The sequence below is a fragment of the Schistocerca piceifrons genome, chromosome 7 (genome assembly GCF_021461385.2).
Source record: "Schistocerca piceifrons isolate TAMUIC-IGC-003096 chromosome 7, iqSchPice1.1, whole genome shotgun sequence".
NCBI lineage: Eukaryota > Metazoa > Arthropoda > Insecta > Orthoptera > Acrididae > Schistocerca > Schistocerca piceifrons.
The window spans coordinates 558,070,898-558,097,084 of record NC_060144.1 but is presented as its reverse complement, the minus strand read 5'-3'; the positions used below and the strand labels follow the sequence as shown (position 1 = coordinate 558,097,084).

Sequence of the window (26,187 nt, the reverse complement as noted above, 5' to 3'; positions counted from 1 at the left end):
TACTCATGTTGGCACTGCTCTCGATTCGAATTCTGGAATATTTACTTCGTCTTATTTTGTGAAGGCATTTCGGAAGAGTGTGTTTAGTAAATCTGCTTTGGCAGCACTGTCTTTGATAGTATCTCCATTGTTATCGCGCAGAGAAGGCATTGATTGTTTCTTGCCGCTAACATAATTCACATACGACCAGAATCTCTTTTGATTTTCTGCCAGGTTTCGAGACAAAATTTCGTTGTGAAACTGTTACAGGCGTCTCGCATTGAACTCTGCGCTAAGTTTCGAGCTTCTGTAAAGGATCGGCAATCTTGGGGATTTTGCGTCTGTTTAAATTTGGCATGTTTGTTTCGTTGTTTCTGCAACAGTGTTCTAACCCGTTTTGTGTACGAAGGAGGATTAGCTTCGTCGTTTGTTAGTTTATTTGGTATAAACCTCTCAATTTCTGCCGATACTATTTCTTTGAATTTAAGCCAGCAGCCTTTTGAGTAGTTGCACGGGAAACAGTCTGAATGATTGACTGATCTGGCCTTGTAACATTAACCAAAATGGCCTTGCTGATATGGTACTGCGAACGGCTGAAAGCAAGGGGAAACTACAACCGTAATTTTTCCCGAGGGCATGCAGCTTTTACTGTATGATTAAATGATGAGGGCGTACTCTTGGGTAAAATATTCCGGAGGTAAAATAGTCCCCAATTCGGATCATCTCCGGGGGGGGGGGGGGGGGGGACTACTCAAGAGGACGTCGTTATCAGGAGAAACAATACTGGCGTTCTACGGATTGGAGCGTGGAATGTCAGATCCCTTAATCGAGCAGGTAGGTTAGAAAATCTAAAAAAGGGACAGGGATAGGTTAAAGTTAGATATAGTGGGAATTAGTGATGTTCGGTGACAGGAGGAACAAGACTTTTGGTCAGGTGAATACGGGGTTATAAATACAAAATCAAATAGGGGTAATGCAGGAGTAGGTTTAATAATGAATTAAAAAAAAGGAGTGCGGGTAAGCTACTACAAACAGCATAGTGAACGCATTATTGTGGCCAATATAGACACGAAGCCCACGTCTACTACAGTAGTACAAGTTTATATGCCAACTAGCACTGCAGATGATGAAGAAATTGATGAAGTGTATGAGGAGATAAAAGAAATTATTCAGGTAGTGAAGGGAGACGAAAATTTAATAGTCATGGGTGACTGGAATCCGAGAATAGGAAAAGGGAGAGCAGGAAACATAGTAGGTGAATATGGATTGGGGCTAAGAAATGAAAGAGGAAGCCGTCTGGTAGAATTTTGCGCAGAGCATAACTTAATCATAGCTAACACTTGGTTTAACAATCATGAAAGAAGGTTGTATACATGGAAGAACCCTGGAGATACTAAAAGGTATCAGATAGATTATATAATGGTAAGACAGAGATTTTGGATCCAGGTTTTAAATTGTAAGACATTTCCAGGGGCAGATGTGGACTCTGACCACAGTCTATTGGTTATGACCTGTAGATTAAAACTGAAGAAACTGCAAAAAGGTGGGAATTTAAGGAGATGGGACCTGGATAAACTGACTAAACCAGAGGTTGTACAGAGTTTCAAGGAGAGCATAGGGGAACAATTGACAGGAATGGGGGAAAGAAATACAGTAGAAGAAGAATGGGTAGCTTTGAGGGATGAAGTAGTGAAGGCAGCAGAGGATCAAGTAGGTAAAAAGACGAGGGCTAGTAGAAATACTAACTCTACGTAGGTTTGCCTTTCCTTAATCTTTCTTCTAAGATAAGTATCTTAGAAGAAAGATTAAGGAAAGGCAAACCTACGTTTCTAGCATTTGTAGACTTAGAGAAAGCTTTTGACAATGTTGACTGGAATACTCTCTTTCAAATACTAAAGGTGGCAGGGATAAAATACAGAGAGCGAAAGGCTATTTACAATTTGTACAGAAACCACGTGACTGTTATAAGAGTCGAGGGGTATGAAAGGGAAATAGTGGTTGGGAATGGAGTGAGACAGGTTTATAGCCTATCCCCGATTTTATTCAATCTGTATATTTAGCAAGCAACATAGGAAACAAAAGAAAATTTCGGAGTAGGTATTAAAATCCATAGAGAAGAAATAAAAACTTTGAGGTTCGCCGATGACATTGTACTCGTAATTTTGCCAGAGACAGAAAAGGACTTGGAAGAGCAGTTGAACGGAATGGACAGTGTCTTGAAAGGAGGGTATAAGATGAACATCAACAAAAGCAAAACGAGGATAACGGAATGTAGTCGAATTAAATCGGGTGATGCTGCGGGAATTAGATTAGGAAATGAGACACTTAAAGTAGTAAAGGAGTTTTGCTATTTGGGGAGCAAAATAACCGATGATGGTCGAAGAAGAGAGGATATCAAATACAGACTGGCAATGGCAAGGATAGCGTTTCTGAAGAAGAGAAATTTGTTAACATCGAGTATAGATTTAAGTGTCAGGAAGTCCTTTCTGAAAGTCTTTGTATGGAGTGTGGCTATGTATGGAAGTGAAACATGAACGATAACTAGTTTGGACAAGAAGAGAATAGAAGCTTTCGAAATGGGGTGCTACAGAAGAATGCTGAAGATAAGGTGGGTAGATCACGTAACTAATGAGGAGGTATCGAATAGGATTGGGGAGAAGAGGAGCTTGTGGCACAACTTGACTAGAAGAAGGGATCGGTTGGTAGGACATGTTCTGAGACATCGATGGATCACCAATTTAGTATTGGAGGGCAGCGTGGAGGGTAAAAAACGTAGATGGAGACCAAGAGATGAATACACGAAGCAGATCCAGAACGATGTAGGCCGCAGTAGGTACTGGGAGATGAAGAAGCTTGCACAGAATTGAATGGCATGGAGAGCTGCATCAAACCAGTCTCGGGACTGAAGACCACAACAACACAAGGCACATCTGGTCTACACTTATATTATTAATTTGGATTGAGTGGAGATTGTCTCTCAGGAAGGCGTCAAGTGAATTTTTATCTGCTTTTTTGAATAGGTATGTTTTTTAGCTTATTTTTCGAGGTTTTGGGGATTGCAATATCCAGTCTCGCAACGACAACCCTGTGTTCACTAACCCTATGTCGGTTTTGATGCTGGTTATTAACACAGGATTGTTTGTTGCTAAGAGGTCAAGTGTATTTTTACAACCATTTACTATTCGCGCGGGCTCATGAACTAACTGCTCGAAATAATTTTCAGAGAATGCGTTTAGCACAATCTCGGATGATATTTTATGCGTTCCTCCGGAATTAAACATGTTTATTAGCCGACATATCGAGGGTAAATGAGTCACCACCAACTATTATCGTATGAGTCGGGTATGTATTTGAAATCAACTCAAGTTTTGTTTGAACCTTTCAGCAACTGTATCATCTGAACTCGGAGGTCGGTAAAAGGATCCAATGATTATTTTATTCCGGTTGCCAACAATGACCTCTGCCCATACTAACTCACAGGAAGCAACTACTTCAATTTCGCGACAAGTTTAACTACTTCTAACAGCAACAAACACTCCACCGCCAACCGTGTTTTGCTGATCTTTTCGGAACACCGTTAGGTTCTTGGCAAAAATTTCAGCTGAGCTTATATCCGGCTTTAGCCAGCTTTCAGTACCTATAACGATTTGAGGATCAGTGCTTTCTACTAGCGATTGGAGCTCTGGTACTTTCCCAACACAGCTACGACAATTTACGACTGTAATACTAATGGTTCCTGTATCTATGTTCTTCCTCAGCCTGCACCCTTTGTGACTGAAGCCCATCTTGTGTTTTCCCGAGACCCTCTAACCTAAAAAACCGCCGAGTCCAAGCCACGCATCCCCTGCTACCCGTGTAGCCGCCTCCAGCGTATAGTGGACACCTGACCTATTCAGCGGAACTCGAAACCCAACCACCCTTTGGCGCAAGTCGAGGAATCTGCAGCCTACACGATCGCAGAACCGTCTGAGCCTCGGATCAGACCCTCCACTCAGCTCTGTACCAGAGGTCCGCAATCGGTCCTGTCGACTATGCTGCAAATGGTCAGCTCTGCTTTTATCTTGCAAGCAAGACTGGCAGCCGTTACCACTTCTGTTAGCCTCTCGAAACCAGAGAGAATCTCTTCTGATCCAAAGCGACACACATCATTGGTACCGACGTGAGCAACCACCTGCAGTTGGCTGCACCCTGTGCTTTTCAATGCATCCGGGAGGACCCTTTCCACATCTGGAATGACTCCACCCGGTATGCACACGGAGTGCACATTGGTTTTCTTACCCTCCTTGTCAGCCAAGTCCCTAAGGGGCCCCATAACGTGCCTAACGTTCTAACTCCCAACTACCAATAGTCCCACCCTCTGCGATTGGCCGGATCTTGCAGGCTAAGTGGTTTCCTCTGAAACAGGACAGGCGACAGCATCTGGCTCAGCGACAGTGTCAGCCACAGACAGCACCTGGAACCTGTTCGTCAGACAAACCGGAGAGGCCTTACGTGCGGCCGCCTGGGAAGTCTTTCGCGGCCTGCTTCGCCCTGGGGCGACCTCCCACTCGACCACAGCTGAGGGGTCAGCCTCAGTGCGAGCAGTAAATAGGTTGGCCACCGGTGACGACTGATCGCAGAACTCTGACGTGCTGGATATCCGTTGGATCCCTACGGAAGGCCCACAACAGTGGGGCCCATCCACTGCAGCCTCAAGCTGTGTAACTGAAGCCATCACAGCCTGAAGCAGAGAGCGAAGTGGCACCAACTCGGCTCGCATCCGCACACAACAATCGCAGTCCCTGTCTATACTAAAGGCCGTGTAAAACTAAGCTATGCAGATAAACAGACTATCGTCACGTGCTGCCCATCTCTAATGTAGGCCCTGACGTTTTACGGACATTAGGCTTAATGGATTTTATTTATACTTTCTTCGTAAATATCGTTTATTTTCTTAGATCTACGAACATACGACGTGAAAGCCACTTTACCTGTAGATGGGAAGAGACTAAGCGTTTCCATTACATGCTCTACCACCTGGTTTGCTCTTGTGATAAAACGTTCTGGACCGTAATTTGCGCTCAGATTACCTTGGTATGAATAGCCTGGGATCGATCATATATAGTTGCACGGACGGTATTATGTCCTTGAAGACAGTTTAATAGGCATTACGTCGTCAATAATACTCCTTCTACTCCGGGGGATATCCTCAGAAGCTATAAAGAGGTAGTCAGTTATCAAACTCAGAATCGTCTAGCTAGCTGAATAGCGGAGGCAGGAGGCAATGAATCTCTGCCTGGCCATTGGCCAGTGAGGGAGAACATGTAGGATGTGATCTGACTGCTATGACAACTTGTGCCTAGCTTCAACGAGTACACGAAGGTGGTTGTGAGACTCCGTCCTGAAACCCAGTTGTGTCTAAATAAAGAAAGGAATTAAGTGTACCTGTGGAAGAATTAGTCCTGATTTTAAAATGCTACGTTGTGAATTATCAGAAGTTTACATAACATCAGCTGTGGTGGCCAAAAGTGTTCAGCAGAACGACTGACCGAGCGAGGTGGCGCAGTGGTTAGCACACTGGACTCGCATTCGGGAGGACGACGGTTCAATCCCGTCTCCGGCCATCCTGATTTAGGTTTTCCGTGATTTCCCTAAATCGTTTCAGGCAAATGCCGGGATGGTTCCCATGAAAGGGCACGGCCGATTTCCTTCCCAATCCTTTCCTAACCCGAGCTTGCGCTCCGTCTCTAATGACCTCGTTGTCGACGGGACGTTAAACACTAACCACCACCACCACCAGAACGACTGAAGATGTGCGTCAAACACGGAAACTAATGTATTATTGGTAATGAATGAGATGGCACGAGAGAGATGTGCCTCGGGACGTCAGAATGTTATATCATAACACGAATAAATAATGGATACAACAGAATACTTGATTCTGGGAATATACCGAAATGAGACCCGTGTTACCATTAATAGCACCTCACAGTATGGTCTTAAGTAATTATATTCGTTTTCAGCCAGCACTATAGACACACAGTGAGTTTCGAAAATATGTGCTAGCGTTACTATATTTATTTATGTTATTTGGATAATAAATCCTAAAAGGTTGGAACAGGTAGGGAATAAGTTCGAGTGTAGTAGAACATATGTCTCTTTATTCAAAAATAGACAACAAGGAGTCATTTTCTGGTAATTAGCACTGCATTTAACTTGCCATATCAATGAAAGTAAAACTTTATTAGTCACATGCACAGAAGTGAATAACAATTGTTAGAACAATGAAAGTCCTTAGCTACACAGGATACAGAACGTTACATTGTGCGCTACGTTAAATTTTGAAATAAACGGTGACAAAGGTAACAGTAAGAATAATAGAAACTTCAGAGTACATTAGGTATGTAAAGGCCTCACAATCTCAATTCGTCCTCTCCAGGGAATCAACAGCGATTAAAATGTGAGAATTTATTCCTTAATGCCATTTTACATTATCAGTTTTGAGGCAAACTTTAAGACCAAATTATTAAATGCATAATTAACGGAATGTAAACTGGCTATACGATCCAGTAAAATGCTTTACATTGCATTATCTAAATTTTATGCAAAGTGTTGGTAATAGCGATTGCTCTATGATCAGGCAAATTATTTATGAATTGTCAAATAAATTACAATGAATCTTCACAAACATAAGTAATTACTAGGTGAAAATTCATCAACGTGAAATTGTCACCTGTTGAGTAGTAACCAACAAAGAGATGCTACGAAAAAATTTATAGAAACGAACTGGTCGCAAATGAAGACGACATAGGAATTAATTTTATTTGAACGGTTTGTGCCATCGCTTTCCTGTGTGGTACTCTGAAGAGGACGAGGGCGAGAGGGCGGCCTAGCCCAGCCGGAGGAAGCTCCTGGTGGAGATGCGGCCCCTGCCGCTGCCGGCGGCGCCGTCCACGTCGGCGTCATCGGCGCCCGCGGGCGCGGGCAGCACAGCCAGTCGCGGGTCCAGCAGCGCCGCCCACAGAGCCGGCTCGGCTCCTGCCCTGCGGCAGATTAGGCTACACTGCGACGCACCGCTGTGCGTAGGGAAGCAGAAATGCAAGCCGGCGAGTAGCGGAGGTACTACACAATGAAAACTACACTCCTAATCAACACAGGGAGCAAACTAAAGAAAAGTCTCGATGATAGAGGCACTTGCCCTTGATATCAATACACTGTTGACCCTCAAAACGACAACGCTTTGAAGGTGGAATCGACAAACGTCAAATCCGAAAGCTCCCTAGCACTTGCTCAGCTGTATAAATTATTTCAGCGTAACTGCTAGGAATAATTACGTGTACTACCATATACATTCTAGGGAAACAAAGAAAAACTACCAACCACGTAGGAATTATCCGAATGGGAGGGAAATCAGTAGGTGCGATGTACATGTAAAGACAAACAAACGATTACAATTTCAGAAGAAGTGGAAAAATTATTCAAGACAAAGAGTCTTACAAATTGAGAAAGTCAATAGCGTGTTGGTCCATCTCTGGTCCTCATCCAAGTAGTTACTCGACTTGGAAATGATTGCTAGAGTTTTTGGATGTCGACCTGAGGGATTCTGCGCCAAATTCTGTCCAATTGGTGCGTTAGATCGTCAAAATTCCGACTTGGTTGAGTGCTCCGCCTCCAAACGTTCTCAGATGGGGAGAGGTTCAGCTGCCTTGATGGGCAAGGAAGGGTTTGGAAAGTACGAAGACAAGCAGTAGAAATTCTGTGAGTGTGCAGCCAGGCTTTATCCTAGTCAAAGGTAAGTCCGCGATGGCTTACCATGAGAGACAACAACACGGGGTGTAGGGTGTCGTCGACCCACCACTATGCTGTAAGGGTGCCGTGGATGACAGTCAGAGGGGTCCTGCTACAGGAAGAAACGGCACACCAGAGTGTCGCTTCCGGTTGTCAAGCGACACTCATCACTGAAGACAATTTTCTCCAGTCAGCGACATTCCAGGCTGAACTCTATAAATCAATGCAAAGCCCAATAACTGTTGCTTTAACGGTCAGAGGTGGACCAAAGCATTATTGACTTGCTCAATTTATGAAGTTCTTTCTCTTGAATAAATCATCGAATCTTTCTGAATTTATAATCATTTGTATGTCTGTAAGTAAGATCTACCGATTTCCGTCCCATCCGGATAATTCCTTCATGCTATGTCTTTTTTTCCTTGCTTTCTTTCTTAGATTGTATATTCTGTATGTTAGAAATGAAATACATGACACATTTCTCATTCAGAAACCACATTCGTTGATTTTTTTTAATGGGAAGATTGTGCTGTTCCTCACGTAAGAAACAGTATCAGGATAGTGACCTAACAATCCTGCAGCACTGCGGCACATGTTGATCGGGATCCTACAAGAGCAATGCGAATAACCAGTCAGAAGGTCCAAGAGAGTTATGCTCAACTTTGTGCAGAATCTGAGCGGCCCCACAACTCTAACGCCCGAGAAGGCAGACATATTTTTCTTTCGACCGTTCGGTATTGTACTGTAACGTCACGTACCTTGAGTTGTGAAATAAGATTGTCTGCAGCAAGACAAGTAACCATACAGACAGTGTGACAAAGTTTCGACATCTGCATCTACAGCCATACTCCGCAAGCCTCCTGACGGTGTGTGGTGGTATCACGAACTGTCAGCACGGCGAGCAATGTTGAAACTTCCTCCTTCACCTGTCATCAGAGAGAGCCGCACAGAAAGTGATGGGGCCAACAGCAACATCGGTCCCAGAAGTGACACAGCATCGTCTTTTAAGACTCTGTACTACATCATGATGGTTGTATCCTTTGTGTAGGATTCGAGGAGATTGAAAGTTTCCAGACTGGATTTGCCATCGTAACACCTGCCATTAGAGCTTGGTTAGATACACAACACAGTCACCTCTGTCTTGGACATACAGTAATACGGACTGAAGGCCATACGTTTCCAACATGTTACGGCCAGTGGCTGTGCCCTGTCTTCGAAGCCTTGTGCTGCTTTTCAACAAGATAATGCATGTTCCCATGTACCAGTGCATTCCTGACCTACCTCGATACTGAATGTGTTTGAATGTTTCCCTGTCCACGAGAGTCTCCTTTTCGAAAGATGGGATCATGGGTTACCGAGAAATCAGCATCAACTGCTCTGGCGTAGACTTGATGCAGCTTGGACTGACAAACATATACCTGTTATGGAGTCTAAGTTCTAGCCACAACATTTGGCACCATTGTGCCACAAAATCGTCTACAAATTTAGTCATGTATACAAATGAGGCCAAGGATATATTGAAAACCTGTGCAGTGATGGTGAAGTTGGACGTTTAGATGAGATTTTTAAGATAAAAAGTAACTGATGAAACCAATAACAGACCATTATCAACAAAAGAGATGTTCCTTACACTAAACAGATTTGAAATAAAATAAATCATAGAGCACAGATGACATCCCCGCAGAGCTCCTACAAAACAGGAGAAACAACATCAAAAGGAAATTGTTTATTGTGGTATCAGAATGTTTAGAAGAGTGTATCGTACCACGTAACTTTACAAAAAGTTATTACCCAAGAGGGCTAATACAAAGCACTGTACAAACTAAAGAACACTTCTATCACATGCATCAAAAATACTGCTTTCAGTAGTTAAAGAGAGGATTACACAGAAAATAGATTGGAACTTAGTCAATGACGAGTTTGATTTCATATCAGGGAAAGGAACGAGGGAAGTAGATACAAACAGAAAAACGTGTATTGCGTTTACTTACCTAGAAAAGGCACTTGATACGGTTGTCAGGAAGCTGTTTTTTATAACAATGCTCAATGTAGGATTTGACTGGAAGGACAGACGACTAATTTTAAGTACATACAAAAGTCAAAGAACTGAACTGGATATTAATGGTAGCAAGAAACAAGCAAAAATCAGAAGGGGGTGTGACGGGGATGTCATTTATCACCTTACTTATCGAGGGGACAATAACAGCATTGACAGAAAAGATGACAACACAAAATAAATGGTACGTGTATTCACTGTATCAGATTTTCCGAAGACAATGTAATAGTGACTGATGCGGAGAAGGTAGTAAATAAAACGATTAGAGTCTTCAGTCATGAGATAGCAAAACTAAAACTGAAAATAAATACCAAGAAAACAAGAGTTTTAGTTATGTACATAAGGAAGAAGCTGAAGGTAATACTGGCATAAGAACAGGTAGTGAGAAACTCGAGGATGTAATCGAATTTCGCTATCTCGGTAGCAACGTAGAGAAAATCGATAGATGTCTCAAGAAAATCATCATAAGAATAGCATGACAAGAGCTCCTTCCAAAATGAGAACCCTCTGCTGAAGAAGTACATCCGCTTTCATACTAACAAAAGATTTGTAAAGAACTGTGTATGGAGTATCCTGACATACTGATGTGAAACCTGGGCATTAGTAAAGCAGGAGAAAACCCGACTCGAAGTTGCAGAAATTTGGTTCTGCAGAAGAATTATGAAGGGCAATCAAACGAAACCCAAACACTCGTCAAAACGGAACCATGCGATGGTTCCATTCTAATCACCGAGCGCTCTAAGAAATTTATCCCACTAGGAGACGAGACGATCAATTCGTGTTTAGAAGAACGCGGTCGGCCGCTGACGGGTCCGCACTGTACCCACTCTTGCACTTCCCCGTCCGACTGAAACAGATGTCGACGCAGTCTTTCTTGGGGTAGCGAAAGATGTGAAAACCACACGGTGAAAGATTTGGGCTGCGAAGGATGTTGCAGCGTTTCCCTACCAAATCGCTGAAGCATAGGCTTCGTCCCATTGGCAGTGTAGAGGCGGGTGTTATCATGCGACAGGATGATTCCGTCCGACAGCATTTCTGGGCGTTTTGCGAACTATCTTCATAGCGCTGCGCATCGATTGTGATTCACACTCAGAGGGTCCATGCAGTTGAAGAAGACGATCATCGTGACCTTACCGGAACTTGTGTGAATATCTTTGGATTTCTTTAGAGGGGGACATACGGAATGTTTCAACTGCAGGCTTTGCCGTTTGCCCTCGGGTTCGAAGTAGTGGCATCATTTTTCGTCCCCTGTGGCAGTGCGTTACAGAAACGCATGTTCTTCCTCGTGGTACCGACGCTGATGATTCAGATTTGAAGCCGGTCATCTTTTGTTCCTCCGTCAGGTGACGCTGCACCCACTGGACGCAGATTTTGCGGTAATGCGAGTGGTCTTTGATGATGGCATGGCTAATGCCGACCTGAACACGAATTTAAACCTGCTTGATTGGTCGCCCTAATCCAAATCAGGCCATCGGTCAGCCTCATCAGGTCACGGGTAATGGTTCGGATGGTTCAGTCCTGGGTGCGAACCGTCTCGCAGTGATGTGCGCCCTTCTCGGAATCTCCTCTGCCCCTCGTGCACACACATCAGGGACACGCAGTGTTTACAGCATACAGCGGACATGCGACACCGATTTTCAAGTACTCCAGCACCCTCACACACCGGGAAACGAACCACACTTCTCTGCTCTTTTCTGCCTGCCTCCATCTCAGCAGCTAGACGAACACACTAGAACAGTCCACCAACAACCAAGGTCATAAGCCAACTGCTGCATTCACTAGGAAATACACTACTGGCCATCAAAATTGCTACACCACGAAGATCACGTGCTACAGATGCGAAATTTAACCGACAGGAAGAAGATGCTGTGATATGCAAATGATTAGCTTTTCAGAGTATTCACACAAGGTTGGCCCCGGTGGCGACACCTACAACGTGCTGACATGAGGAAAGTTTCCAACCGATTTCTCATACACAAACAGCAGTTGACCGGCGTTGCCTGGTGAAACGTTGTTGTGATGCCTCGTGTAAGGAGGAGAAATGGGTACCATCACGTTTCCGACTTTCATAAAAGGTCGGATTGTAGTCTATCGCGATTGCGGTTTATCGTATCGCGACATTGCTGCTCGCGTTGGTCGAGATCCAATGACTGTTAGCAGAATATGGAATAGATGGGTTCAGGAGGGTAATACGAACGCCGTGCTGGATCCCAACGGCCTCGTATCGCTAGCAGTCGAGATGATAGGCATCTCATCCGCATGGCTGTAACGGATCGTGCAGCCACGTCCAGATCCCTGAGTCAGGAGATGGGGACCTCTACAAGGCAACAACCATCTGAACGAACAGTTCAATGACATTTGCAGCAGCATGGACTATCAGCTCGGAGACCATGGCTGCGTTACCCTTGACGCTGCATCACAGACAGGAGCGCCTGCGATGATGTACTCAACGACGAACCTGGGTGTACGAATGGCGAAACGTCATTTTTTCGGATGAATCCAGGTTCTGTTTACAGCATAATGATGGTCGCATCCGTGTTTGGCGACATCGCGGTGAACGCACATTGGAAGCGTGTATTCGTCATCGCCATACTGGAGTATCACCCGGCGTGATGGTATGGGGTGCCATTCGTTACACGTCTCGGTCACCTCTTGTTCGCATTTACGGCACTTTGAACAGTGGACGTTACATTTCAGATGTGTTACGACCCGTGGCCCTACCCTTCATTTGATCCCTGCGAAACCCTACATTTCAGCAGGATAATGCACGACCGCATGTTGCAGGTCCTGTACGGGCCTTTCTGGATACAGAAAATGTTCGACTGCTGCCCTGGTCAGCACATTCTCCAGATCTCTCACCAATTGAAAACGTGTGGTCAATGGTGGCCGAGCAACTGGCTCGTCACAATACGCCAGTTACTACTCTTGATGAACTGTGGTAACGTAGTGAAGCTGCATGGGCAGCTATACCTGTTCACGGCATCCAAGCTCTGTTTGACTCAATGCCCAGGCGTATCGAGGCCGTTATTACGGCCAGAGGTGGTTGTTCTGGGTACTAATTTCTCAGGACTTATGCATCCAAATTGCGTGAAAATGTAATCACATGTCAGTTCTAGTATAATATATTTGTCCAATGAATACCCGTTGTTCATCATTTCTTCTTGGTGTAGCAGTTTTAATGGCCAGTAGTGTAGGATGGGCTGGGAGAAAAGCGAATAAGATGGTTATACAAGAAATAGTAGAGAACAAAAGAACCAGTAATGACCAGTGAGATGGGATGTTCCTCAACCTGGGAGCTGAGTCTGTCTGGTGCTCTACTTACTGATGCTGCGCGGGCCCGGAGCGCCCCGAGCGGCCGAAGCGGATGAAGTTGCGGTCGTGGCGCGTCAGAGGGTCCGCCATGCCGGAGCGGCCCGCCCTGGACAGCTGCTCGTCGTCGTCGGCCACCTCCTCCCCGTCCTGGAAACAGCACCGACCGCGCGCCGCCGTCACTCTCACAGCCCTCCAGGGTCGCAGGCAGGGGGCGGCTCCACTGAGGATGCGCGCACTCGAGGTGGAGGCGCCCAGCAGAGCATCAAATTAATTATACTTGGGGTCCCACCTCCGAATCATCAGCTGTTTCGGCAGACACTTGCAACTACGCAATATGTAGGTGGAGTCAGGAGCTAGATTTTCGAAATAATTCTGAGAAAAATAGGGGCGAGCTATAGGGAAATGCGGATAATATACACACATGAAAAAAAATTTTGCGTCACCCCGGTTCCCAGAACTCCTGAAGACAGACGTTCTCTGTGGATATTGTATCACAGACAGAGTCCTTTTAACTGTTCAGAGATGTGACTAAACCCGCTCAAACGTCTAAACAACCATGCATGAGCAGCGCCTGTTAGTCGGAGGGGGTCCGAAGCCAGATCAGTCCCAGTCATTCCACCAGGAAAGAAGTGCACGGCTCGTGTTGCCTGTACTTCAACCATGCCTAGACGGTCAGTACCGCGGTTCGATCGCGTCCGCATTGTTACTTTGTGCCACGAAGGGCTCTCAACAAGGGAAGTGTCCAGGCGTCTCGGAGTGAACCAAAGCGATGTTGTACTGACATGGAGGAGATACAGAGAGACAGAAACTGTCGATGACATGCCTCGCTCAGGCCGTCCAAAGTACTACTGCAGTGGGTGACTGCTACCTACGGATTATGCCTCGGAGGAACCCTGACAGCAAGGTCATCATGTTGAATAATGCTATTCGTGCAGCCACAGGACGTCGTGTTACGACTGAAACTGTGCGCAATAGGCTCCATGACGCGTAACTTCACTCCCGACGTCCATGGCGAGGCCCATCTTTGTAACCACGAATCTACGGTCGCAGGTTCGAATCCTGCCTCGGGCATGAATGTGTGTGATGTCCTTAGGTTAGCTAGGTTTAAGTAGTTCTAAGTTCTAAGGGGACTGTTGACCTCAGATATATATATATATATATATATATATATATATATATATATATATATATATATATATAGTTTCAAATGGCTCTGAGCACTATGGAACTTAACATCTGAGGTCAACAGTCCCCTTAGAACTTAGAGCTACTTAAACCTAGCTAACCTAAGGACATCACACACATTCATGCCCGAGGCAGGATTCGAACCTGCGACCGTAGATTCGTGGTTACAAAGATGGGCCTCGCCATGGACGTCGGGAGTGAAGTTACGCGTCATGGAGCCTATTGCGCACAGTTTCAGTCGTAACATGACGTCCTGTGGCTGCACGAATAGCATTATTCAACATGATGACCTTGCTGTCAGGGTTCCTCCGAGGCATAATCCGTAGGTAGCAGTCACCCACTGCAGTAGTACTTTGGACGGCCTGAGCGAGGCATGTCATCGACAGTTTCTGTCTCTCTGTATCTCCTCCATAGGGATCCAAAGGGAACGGTGATGGGCCTTAGGTACAGAAGAGACTGGAACAGCACATTACGTCCACACGCTAACACCTTTTTATTGGTGTTTTTCAGTGACGCACATGTACATTACCATGAGGGGTGAGGTACACGTACGCACGTGGTTTCCGTTTTCAATTACGTAATGGAATATATATATATATATACAGGGTGAGTCACCTAACATTACCGCTGGATATATTTCGTAAACCACATCAAATACTGACGAATCGATTCCACAGACCGAACGTGAGGAGAGGGGCTAGTGTAATTGGTTAATACAAACCATAAAAAAATGCACGGAAGTATGATTTTTAACACAAACCTACGTTTTTTTAAATGGAACCCCGTTAGTTTTGTTAGCCAATCTGAAAATATAAACAAATACGTAATCAGTGCCGTTTGTTACATTGTAAAATGTTAATTACATACGGAGATATTGTAACCTAAAGTTGACGCTTGAGTACCACTCCTCCGCTGTTCGATCGTGTTTATCGGAGAACACCGAATTACGTAGGGATCCAAAGGGAACGGTGATGGGCCTTAGGTACAGAAGAGACTGGAACAGCACATTACGTCCACACGCTAACACCTTTTTATTGGTGTTTTTCAGTGACGCACATGTACATTACCATGAGGGGTGAGGTACACGTACGCACGTGGTTTCCGTTTTCAATTACGTAATGGAATAGAGTGTGTCCTGACATGTCAGGCCAATAGATGTTCAATGTGGTGGCCATCATTTGCTGCACACAATTGCAATCTCTGGCGTAATGAATGTCATACACGCCGCAGTACATCTGGTGTAATGTCGCCGCAGGCTGCCACAATACGTTGTTTCATATCCTCTGGGATTGTAGGCACATCACGGTACACATTCTCCTTTAACGTACACCACAGAAAGAAGTCCAGAGGTGTAAGATCAGGAGAACGGGCTGGCCAATTTATGCGTCCTCAACGTCATGGTAATGTACATGTGCGTCAGTGAAAAAGACCAATAAAAAGGTGTTAGCGCGTGGACGTAATGTGCTGTTCCAGTCTCTTCTGTACCTAAGGCCCATCACCGTTCCCTTTGGATCCCTACGTAATTCGGTGTTCTCCGATAAACACGATCGAACAGCGGAGGAGTGGTACTCAAGCGTCAACTTTAGGTTACAATATCTGCGGATGTAATTAACATTTTACAATGCAACAAACGGCACTGATTACGTATTTGTTTATATGTTCAGATGGACTAACAAAACTAACGGGGTTCCATTTAAAAAAACCTAGGTTTGTGTTAAAAAACATACTTCCGTGCATTTTTTTATGGTTTGTATTAACCAATTACACTAGCCCCTCTCCTCACATTCGGTCTGTGGAATCGATTCGTCAGTATTTGATGTGGTTTACGAAATATATCCAGCGGTAACGTTAGGTGACTCACCCTGTATATATATATATATATATATATATATATATATATATATATATATATATATATATATATATATATATGCCTTCAACCAGATAGTCGTCGGAGACGCGTTTGGAGGCAACCCTGTCAGCGTGAACGCCTTAGACACACTCACCAGCGAGTGCTGGAAGGTGGAGTTTGCCTTCTGTTTTGGGGTGGCATTATGTGTAGCTGACGCACGGCACTGGTGGTCATGGAAGGCGGTACGATACGTGACTGCCATCCTCCGACCGATAGTGCAACCGTATCAGCACCATATTGGCGAGGCATTCGTCTTCATGGACGACAATTCGCGCCCCCATCGTGCAAATCTTGTGAATGACTTGCTTCAGGATAACGGCATCGCTCGACTAGACTGGCCAACATGTTCTGCAGACATGAACACTACCGAACATGTGTGGGGTAGATTCAAAAAGGCTGTTTGAGGACGAGGTGACCCACCAACCACTCTGAGGGATCTACACCGAATCGCCGTTGAGGAGTGGGAAAAACTGGATCAACAGTACGATGATGAACTTGTAGATAGTATGCCACGATGAATACAGGCATGCATCAATTGCAAAATGACATGCTACTGGGTATTAGAGGTACCGGTGTGTACAGCAATGTGGACCACCACCTCTGAAGGTCTGTCTGTATGGTGGTACAACATGCAATTTGTGGTTTTCGTGAGCAATAAAAAGGGCGGAAATGATGTTTATGTTGATCACTATTCCAGTTTTCTGTAAAGGTTCCGGGACTCTCGGAACCGAGGTGATGCAAAACTTTTTGTGTGTGTGTGTGTACAATATGTACAAGATTTAAGAGGAAACAATAAGAGTGGAAGATCATGAAAGAAGTTCTCGAATTAAAAAGTGTGTAAGATAGGCGGAAGATTCAAGAGTGAGATTAAAATTCAGGTTGAAAAGATATCAGGGATAAGATTCGCTGATGACAATACTATCCTCAGTGAAAGTGAAGAAGAATTTCAGGGTGTGTTGAATAGAACAAACAGGCTAATGAGTAAATCGAAGAAAGATAAGTAATGAGAAGTAGTAGAAACGGGAACAGCCAGAAACTTAACATTACAACTGGCGATAAAGAAATGCACGAAGTTAAGGAATTCTGCTACCTATGCAGAAGATTAACGCATGATGGACGGAGCAAGGAGGACAAAAAAGCAGACTAGCACTGGCGAAAAAGGCATAGCTAGCCAAGCGAAGTCTGCTGGTATCAAACATCGGTTTTAACTTAAGGGAGAAATTTCTGACTATGTACGTTAGGAGTACAGCATTGTATGGTAGTGAGACATAGACTGTGGGAAAATCAGAACAGCAGAGAATCGAAGCATTTGAGATGTGGTGCTACAGGAGAATTTTTAAAATTAGGTGGACTGATAAGGTACGGAATGAGGAGGTTGTCCGCAGAATCGACGAGGAAAGAAACTTGGAAAACACATACAAGTGGAAGGGACAGCATGATATAACATCTGTTAAGGCATCAGGTGATAACTTTCTTGGTACTAGAGGGAGCTGTAGAAGTTAAGAACCGTAGAGAAAGACAGAGACTGAAATACATCCAGTAAATAATTGAGGTTCAAATGGTTCAAATGGCTCTGAGTACTATGGAACTTAACTTCTGAGGTCATCAGTCCCCTAGAACTTAGAACTACTTAAACCTAACTAACCTAAGGACATCACACACATCCATGCCCGAGGTAGGATTCCAACCTGCGACCGTAGCTGTCTCGTGGTTCCAGATTGTAGCGCCTAGAACCGCTCGGCCACCCGGCCGGCTAACAATTGAGGACGTAGCATGAAAATGCTACTTTGAGATGAAAAGCTTGGCACAGAACAGGAATTCGTGGCAGGCGCATTTTCGCACTAGACTAATTTTGGACCGCCCTGTCGAATGGGCACCTAAAATTCCGACTTAAAAATCATTTTGTTTGTGACTGGAAATAAACAATGTTTTCTGTCGACGAAGGGTGTCGCGTAAAAGATGTGATGAGCTACACACTGCAGAAAAGAAATTCCAAATATCTGCCAAAACATGAAACAAAAAGTACCTGTACTTTCGTAGGAGGTACATCCGGTATAAGATACGTAACAATAACAAGAACATGGTACATCAGAAGCTCACCTGATAAATATTAGTAACACCAGTAAAAGAGTGCACTGGAGGCTCTGGAGTGCTGTGGACGGAGTACTCGGCACGAAAGTACCTTTACCAGTGAGTTGTACACCATCGAAAATAACTTTGGCGGTTACTGATTAAGCAGCTCTGTTCTAGTTCTATTCTGAGCTCATATTTACTAAGAAAGAATAAATATAAAATTCTAAACAGCATTTTTTACCAAGTAATAAAACTATGCAATGATTTGCCCAAGGAGATTAAAGAGATTACTACAAGAAACTTATTTAAAAAGGCAGCTAAGAAGTACCTGTCAAGTAATACAGTCCATATGTTGAAGGATTACTTAGACAGTACAGGGTATGGGCTTGGTAAATAATCTAACTCTTATAAATAATAGTAACGATAGTAAAACGTCTATCTTTTCACATACCTCTTTCACACTATGGGTTTTTCCTCCTTTTTGAGAAAATCTTAATCCGAAAGCAATGCAATGTATAATACTAACACCTTATCCTTTTTCTGAGCCCGACATGTCACTCATTTTTCAGGCTAGCGGATGATGAGTAGCTGCACAGGAAATGGAAATCAAACAGTATTTCTCCGGTCCTCAAGTCTACTTGTAGCGTGTGTAACGTTACATTGTGAAACAATGTGTGTTTTGTGTGGAAGTGTGTGCAGTGAAAAGAAGTCATAAAGGAATGAACAGTATAGCACTATTTCATTATTAAATAACCTATTCGTAAAGCAATATTATACACTACGGATAACTCGAATGATGGAGCACTGTTTCAAACTGACTGGCATCGTATTAGGGACGGTGGAAGCTACAATATTCATCCGGCCATCCTGATCTAGATCTTCTGTGGTTACCCTAAATTACTTTAGGCAGATGTCGAGATGGTTCATATATATGTAAGTCCTTGTTCGATCAGATCTGTAAGTACGTAAATGCCTATGTATGTAACTTACGTTATTTTTGTTTTTCTCAATTTGTAATAGCAAGACATGTCTAGTACCCTTGCAAAAGTGATCTACGGATGAATAAAACTGCTACTACTGTCACTACTGCTAGTATTTAGCGGGTGATAGGGGTCATGTGACCCAACACCTGTGACGTAGGTACATAGGCCGCGGCATTGAAGTGGTGAAGTCTATGTGCCGCTCGGCTGTGTGGAATCAGCGCCGTTAAAACGGGTCGATGAGGAGATGTGACAGAATACCAGGAAAGAGTTATTGCATTTGGATGTGCCCGTAACTTGAACGTGAATGAAGTAATCCGATTTGTTGCCATATCAAAGTGTACTGTTCAAGGTGTCTATAACAAATAATGGCAGGGTGTCCGTAAATTATCTTTACAGCTTTATAGTTTAATAACTTTAAAAGTCTACTAGACATTAACAAATGGTTTTGAACGTATGATAAGACGACACGTACAGTGTTCTTTTATTTTTTAAATTTTTATCTTCCATGTGATACAATTTTGACGCAGATTTTAATTTGAAAACCTGATAAAATGTCGACGTCACTGGAGAAATCTCAGTGTGTGGCCCGGTTCATTCAGACGACGTTCGATACCCAAGTCGAACGAAGCTTTCGAACACGACGTGGAAGGCAACAGACGTCCCGACCAACTATTCGGGTTTTGCATATGTCATTTATGGAAACATGCAGTATCCTCCACAGAAATGAGAGGAGTGTGGTGGGGTGGGGGTGCATATGTTTCAGACGCCAACGTGGACAAAGTACGTCGGCATTTGCAAGGACACCGACAAAATCGGTGCCTAAGGCGGCCAGAGAGTTGGAAATGAGACGATCAACAGTGCACAGAGTCTTGCATAAGAGGTCACGGCTACATCCCTGCAAGGAGCAGCTGCTTAAAGCTAACAGACAAACGTAGGCAAGATCGACACAAACAATGACTTTCTGGAAAAAAATTATTTCTCGCATAAGGCAACGTTTCATATATCCGGCGAACTGAATCTTTGTATAGTTCATATATGGGGTTGACAGAATCATATCAGCGCACACTCCGCTGCAGAGTGAAAATCTCATTCTGGAAACATCCCCCAGGCTGTGGCTAAGCCATGTCTCCGCAATATCCTTTCTTTCAGGAGTGCTAGTTCTGCAAGGTTCGCAGGAGAGCTTCTGTAAAGTTTGGAAGATAGGAGACGAGATACTGGCAGAAGTAAAGCTGTGAGGACCGGGCGTGAGTCGTGCTTCGGTAGCTCAGATAGTAGAGCACTTGCCCGCGAAAGGCAAAGGTCCCGAGTTCGAGTCTCGGTCGGATGCACAGTTTTAATCTGCCAGGAAGTTTCAAAATCCTCAAGTTACACCTGAAATGGAAAGAAACAGTTCTAACTTCAATGTTTCGTGCGAAGTGGTGCACAGTTGCATCACTGGTCCATTAGTTTTCAACGAGTCTGCCGTCAACGGTGGTGTTTACCTGGACATGCTACAAGAGTTTGCTGTGCCACATACGTTAACACGGTTCTCACAAATTGTTTCCATGCAGCTCTCGATGGAGAGATATGTTATAGGGATGAAACCCTTATCGACGGAGAATGAGCAATAAGACAGGATACCCCAGATGTATCATGTATCTTGTTTAGGGATGATGCCATATTTGCCAGTCATGGCCAGGTAAACGGCCGAAACATGCACCACTGGTCTGTCGACAAGCCCCGTTAGCTTCGTCAGGTCGAACGTCAGCGTCCATGGAGTATAACCGTGTGGTGTGGGATAGCGAACCATCAGCTCATAGGCCCGTGTTTCATAGACGGAACACTGAACACGCGCAAGTATTACAGCCTGCTAACTATCTTCCACGGATGCTAGACCATGGTCCTCTGCAGTCTAGGAGGTGCCGGTGGTACCAACATGGTGGCTGCACAGTGCAGCCCATTGTGCACGAACTACCACAACACGTCTTCAAGAATTGTTTCCCAATCGTCGGTTTGAATGCGGGGTACCTGCACCTTGGCCGTCCTGTTCCCCGGATATGACGCCTGCGCTGTTCTTTAGTGTGTGCCAGTACAGATACTTTAGAAGTGTCGCTGTGGGTACTTTTCAAAATACTGTATCTCGTAAACGAGTCGCACTAGATTCCCGCAAGAACCACCATTGACATTCTAATTTACCCTAATTTTAGTCTGGTAATGTTCACAGATATTAATCCATTTAAAAAAAATTCTCTTTTGCACAAAAATACACTTTATATGTATTATTACAATCTGCTTATTGGCTATCAATGCGACCCACTCATTACTAACGCATTCTCTGAAAACAGTACATCAACAGCACTTTCCATTACCGCATTATTTGCGGTGTAAATTTCAGGTGACTCAACCTAAATACTGATTAACACGCTGTCGATAACCTCTTTTGGCCAAGAGTCCGCATTTCCTCACGCAGGTTTATTCTAATATGTGATCAGTATAGGAATTCGCCTACTGTTTTCTCCAAACTGTGGTCGTCCGGAGTGGCCGAGCGGTTCTATGTGATACAGTCTGGAACCGCGCGACCGCTACGGTCGCAGGTTAGAATCCTTCCTCAGGCATGGATGTGTGTGATGTCCTTAGGTTAGTTAGGTTTAAGTAGTTCTAAGTTCTAGGGGACTGATGACTTCAGAAGTTAAGTCCTATGGTGCTCAGAGCCATTTGAACCATTTTTTTCCAAACTCTGGTAAACTGTAACTCTCATTTTGCAAGCAGTCGTGTCACTTCGAGCAAACCAGCCAGTTGTGGTTAGTACACCTAGAGAATAAACGTTTGTCACTTTAAAAATTTAAAAAAATGGATGTTTTTCTTCACAATTTAATATTCAAGCAAAGACGACGTTATTCCATTTGCTATTTGTGACTCCAATGGCTCGAAAGTATTCAGTATCAGTATTGTGAATATCCCATCATTTCTAAAGTATGCTTAATAAATGATTCGAAATTAGCTCAGTCGGTTTGATTTTTAAACCTAATAAATCATCACTTGTTTCACACCCTTTCACGCTAAGGGACCAGTGTAATGATGAGATGCAACAACATGTTTTCACAACTAATGGTCTCGTATAAACCTGGATAGTGGCACAAGTTACACCAATACTCAAGAAAGCAAATAAGAATAATCTGCTGAACTGCATACCCATAATAGTAAGACAGATTTGCAGCAGGATTTTGGAACATATAAAGTTTTAGAGCATTGTGAATTACACGAAGGTAACGGTCTATTGACGCACAGACAGCACGGATTCAAAAAATATCGTTCTTAATGAAATATAAATACCGCGTGACCGCTACGGTCGCAGGTTCGAATCCTGCCTCGGGAATGGATGTGTGTGATGTCCTTAGGTTAGTTAGGTTTAATTAGTTCTAAGTTCTAGGCGATTGATGACCTCAGAAGTTAAGTCGCATAGTGCTCAGAACCAACCATTGAAATATAAATAACTCTTTAATCACTCGAGATGATGAGTGCATTCGACAGGGGATCTCAAACTGATTCCATACTTTTAAATTTTGGTACAGACCCCATAAGTGACTTCTGATCAAATTGTGTGCCTACGGAGTATCGTTTGAGTTGTACTTCTGGATTCGTAATGCTGCAGAAAGATCACAGTTCGTAGTTATTGACAGAGAGTCATTCAGTAAAACAGGAGTGATATCAGGCGTTCCCCAAGTGAGTTTTACAAACCCTCTGCTGTTTTCAGCCTATACAAACGACTCTGGAGACAAACTGAGCACCTACGGTCGCAGGTTCGAATCCTGCCTCGGGCATGGATGTGTGTGATGTCTTTAGGTTAGTTAGATTTAAGTAGATCTAAGTTCTAGGGGACTGATGATCTCAGAAGTTAAGTCCCATAGCGCTCATAGCAATTTGAACAATCTGAGCATGCTTCTTAGACTGTTTGCAGATGACGCTGTCATTTACAGTCTAGTAAAGTCATCAGGTGACCAAAAACAACTGCAAAATGATTTATAGTAGATATTTGTATGATAGCAAAAGTAGAAATCCATTCTAAGTAATGGAAAATGTGCATTCAAATGAGTACTAATTGGAAACAATTAATTTCGGTTACATGATAAGTCACACAAATCTAAAGGCTGTGAATTCAACTAAATACCTGGCAATTACATTTGCAAAAACTTTAAATTGGAATGACCACACAGACAATATTGTGGGGAAGGCAGACCAAAGACTCCGACTCGTTGACGTAAGACTCACAACATGCAATAAATCTACCAAAGAGTTTGGCTACACTAGGTTTGTCCGTCTTCTTCTGGAGTAGTGTTGGACTGTGTGGGATCTGCATCAGATAGGACTGACGGAAGACAGCGAAGAAGTTCGAAGAAGGACAGATCGTTTTGTATTTTAAAAAACAGGGAAGAGAGTGTAACGGATATGGTACGCAAACTGAGGTGAAAATAAATAAAACAAAGGTATTTTTCATTGCGGCAGGATCTTGTCATGAAATTTCTGTGAGCAACTTTCTCCTCTGAATGTGAAAATGAATTGTTGCCTCGCAGCTACGTAGGGAGACATGATCATTGTAATAAAATAAAATAAATAGAGCTCTCACGGAAAGATCTAAGTATTCGGATTTCCTGCGCGTTCTTAGAGAGTGGAACGGTAGAGAAATAGATTACAGGTGATTCGACAACCCTCTGCTAGGCATTTAATTGTGAATTTCAGAGTAGCCACGTACAGGTAGATTTTCCTGAAGTTTCTGTTAAAATGTCTTATGTATGTGTGACTTGCATAAGACAGGTTTTCGTGCCAGATGATGGTCGTTGACCGAAACCGGTAGCAAATTAATAAACTGTTCTAAAGCACCCAAGTGTCATAAATTCCCAGAATCACATATTCACTGCTGAAAATTGGGTGAAGAAAACATTTATTACGTTTTCGTGTTTTGGTTTAATTATAATTACAACACCGTGTTCAGTAATTAGATTTAAAATCTCGTTTTTAAATAAGTAATCTCTTCGAAGTATGAATAGTTCCGATACGTAAGGAATTGTGTTTCTTTTTTAAAGCGTAATATGTTGGTACACTACTTAGAAACGTGAAGATGGATGAAGTGTGTCGTCGAGGGAGGGAAAGATGTTATTAGGACGCGTGAGACAAGGAATTTTTTTATTAAAAGTTTAGACTCCTTTTACCCAAACGATGGACAGTGCTTCTAAAATTGCAAAGGGATCACATCCGTCTCGAAAACAATTTAGATTTAAAATACTATTTACTTACAATCGCAGTTGAGTTCCATCAGGAAAAAAAAAGAAAAAAAAAAAACGTGAGCCATATTTTACAGTCCGTGTTATCTTGAGAAACCACACAATACTTGATGCCCTCCACACATCAGATATTTTATTTTCAAAATGTTTCATCTATTAACCAATTAGCTCGAAGTTTTTCAAGATAAAAAGGAACGTCAGTGAAGGAACGAAGAAAGAAGGGAGATTACGGTATAAAGTATCAGAGATGGAACACAGACTCATGTTAGGGAAGAAGAGGAAGGAAATCGGCCGGTCCCAAATTCATCCTAACAATTTAGGAAGATTTGGAGGTGTATACCGTTGCATTTCTCCGACCTTTAAGCAGACGTAACCAGCGAATTACAGGGAGACCTACTGTTTAACGTGGATTCCGAACCACGGTACAATTCGGCAGTGCTCACGTTTCTGTCGGTTTCGGTATCTAACTCCGGACTTTTGGATCCGTGGTTAGCCGCTATACTATCGCAGCATGGAGCCAACGTCTAACCTAAAAGAGGATGGTCATAAAGGGATTTGAACCCTGGTCTTTCCGAATTTGAACATACCGTGATAACCTCTGCGCAAATTGGCTCGTTTTCAAAAAAGTACTTGACAGGACTGCAGCGCATCAAATTTTCCTATGATTGAAATAATCGGCCCCGAAAAACTTCTGATAATTTAGTCTCTACAAGCCATTAATTGCTTACGTGACCACTGGACAAGTAGGCTCTTAGCTGACCTATTATACAAAAATGGTTCAAATGGCTCTGAGCACTATGGGACTTAACATCTATGGTCATCAGTCCCCTAGAACTTAGAACTACTTAAGCCTAACTAACCTAAGGACATCACACAACACCCAGTCATCACGAGGCAGAGAAAATCCCTGACCCCGCCGGGAATCGAACCCGGGAACCCGGGGGTGGTATTATACATAGTTTGCAAATGATTTCCGGTGCCACTAGAAAAAGTTAAAACGACAGAGCCTTGTATAAATGTTTATGCGCTCTAGGTCGTATAATGGAGTAATGCCACCCTCCCAGACATGTAGTTTATTAGAGCCATTATAGTCACAATGTCGACGTAGCGTTAAACCCTAAGTAAACGGAAAGCTTTTAGCAAAGCTGGCAAAATTGTTTATGAAACAATGTTTGACAAACGGCCCGCACGCAACGTAAGCTCAATACATTGACAATAATTTTCCCTCTGCACGCTTGAGCATACAGCTTATGCATTGCGTTGCAGAATTTGGGATAAGCTGAATATTTAAAAAAGAAGTATGTTGTCACAATGAAATGAACAGCTGGAGTTACCTGTTGGTTTTTTTATTTTTTATTTATTTTGGAAACAGACACTAGAGTCGTCCAGCGCTCACAGCAAGTTTAATACCAGTAGCCTTAAAAAAATAAAGTTTATTCTAGAAAAATGCTTATGCATATTTCTTAATGCCTAAACTTATTTGACTGGTGAGTCATTTTCGGTAGCCCTATGAAAATTCTCTTCTTATACTTTAAGTAATTTTCTAAGAGTTTCCTTACTTTTCAATTAGTGCTTGATTTATCTACAGAACGAAAAATTCTTGGGATGGGTACAACCTGTCTCATTCCCTTCTCAACAGCTAAGTCCGTTTCGTAGCCCTTGACC

At 43.4% G+C, this 26,187-nt stretch overlaps 1 protein-coding gene across 1 annotated transcript in view; it reads right to left on the bottom strand.

The window, feature by feature from the left end:
* Positions 1-6,182: 6,182 nt before the first annotated feature.
* Positions 6,183-26,187, bottom strand: part of LOC124709075 (FMRFamide-related neuropeptides-like) — a 30,762-nt gene continuing 10,757 nt past the window's right edge. Inside the window, exons 3-4 of the mRNA XM_047240723.1 lie at positions 13,122-13,258; positions 6,183-7,001 (exon numbers count right to left, since the gene is read on the bottom strand). Coding sequence (XP_047096679.1) covers positions 6,848-7,001; positions 13,122-13,258 — 291 coding nt within the window. The 3' untranslated portion in view covers positions 6,183-6,847. The remainder of the gene's footprint in view (positions 7,002-13,121; positions 13,259-26,187) is intronic.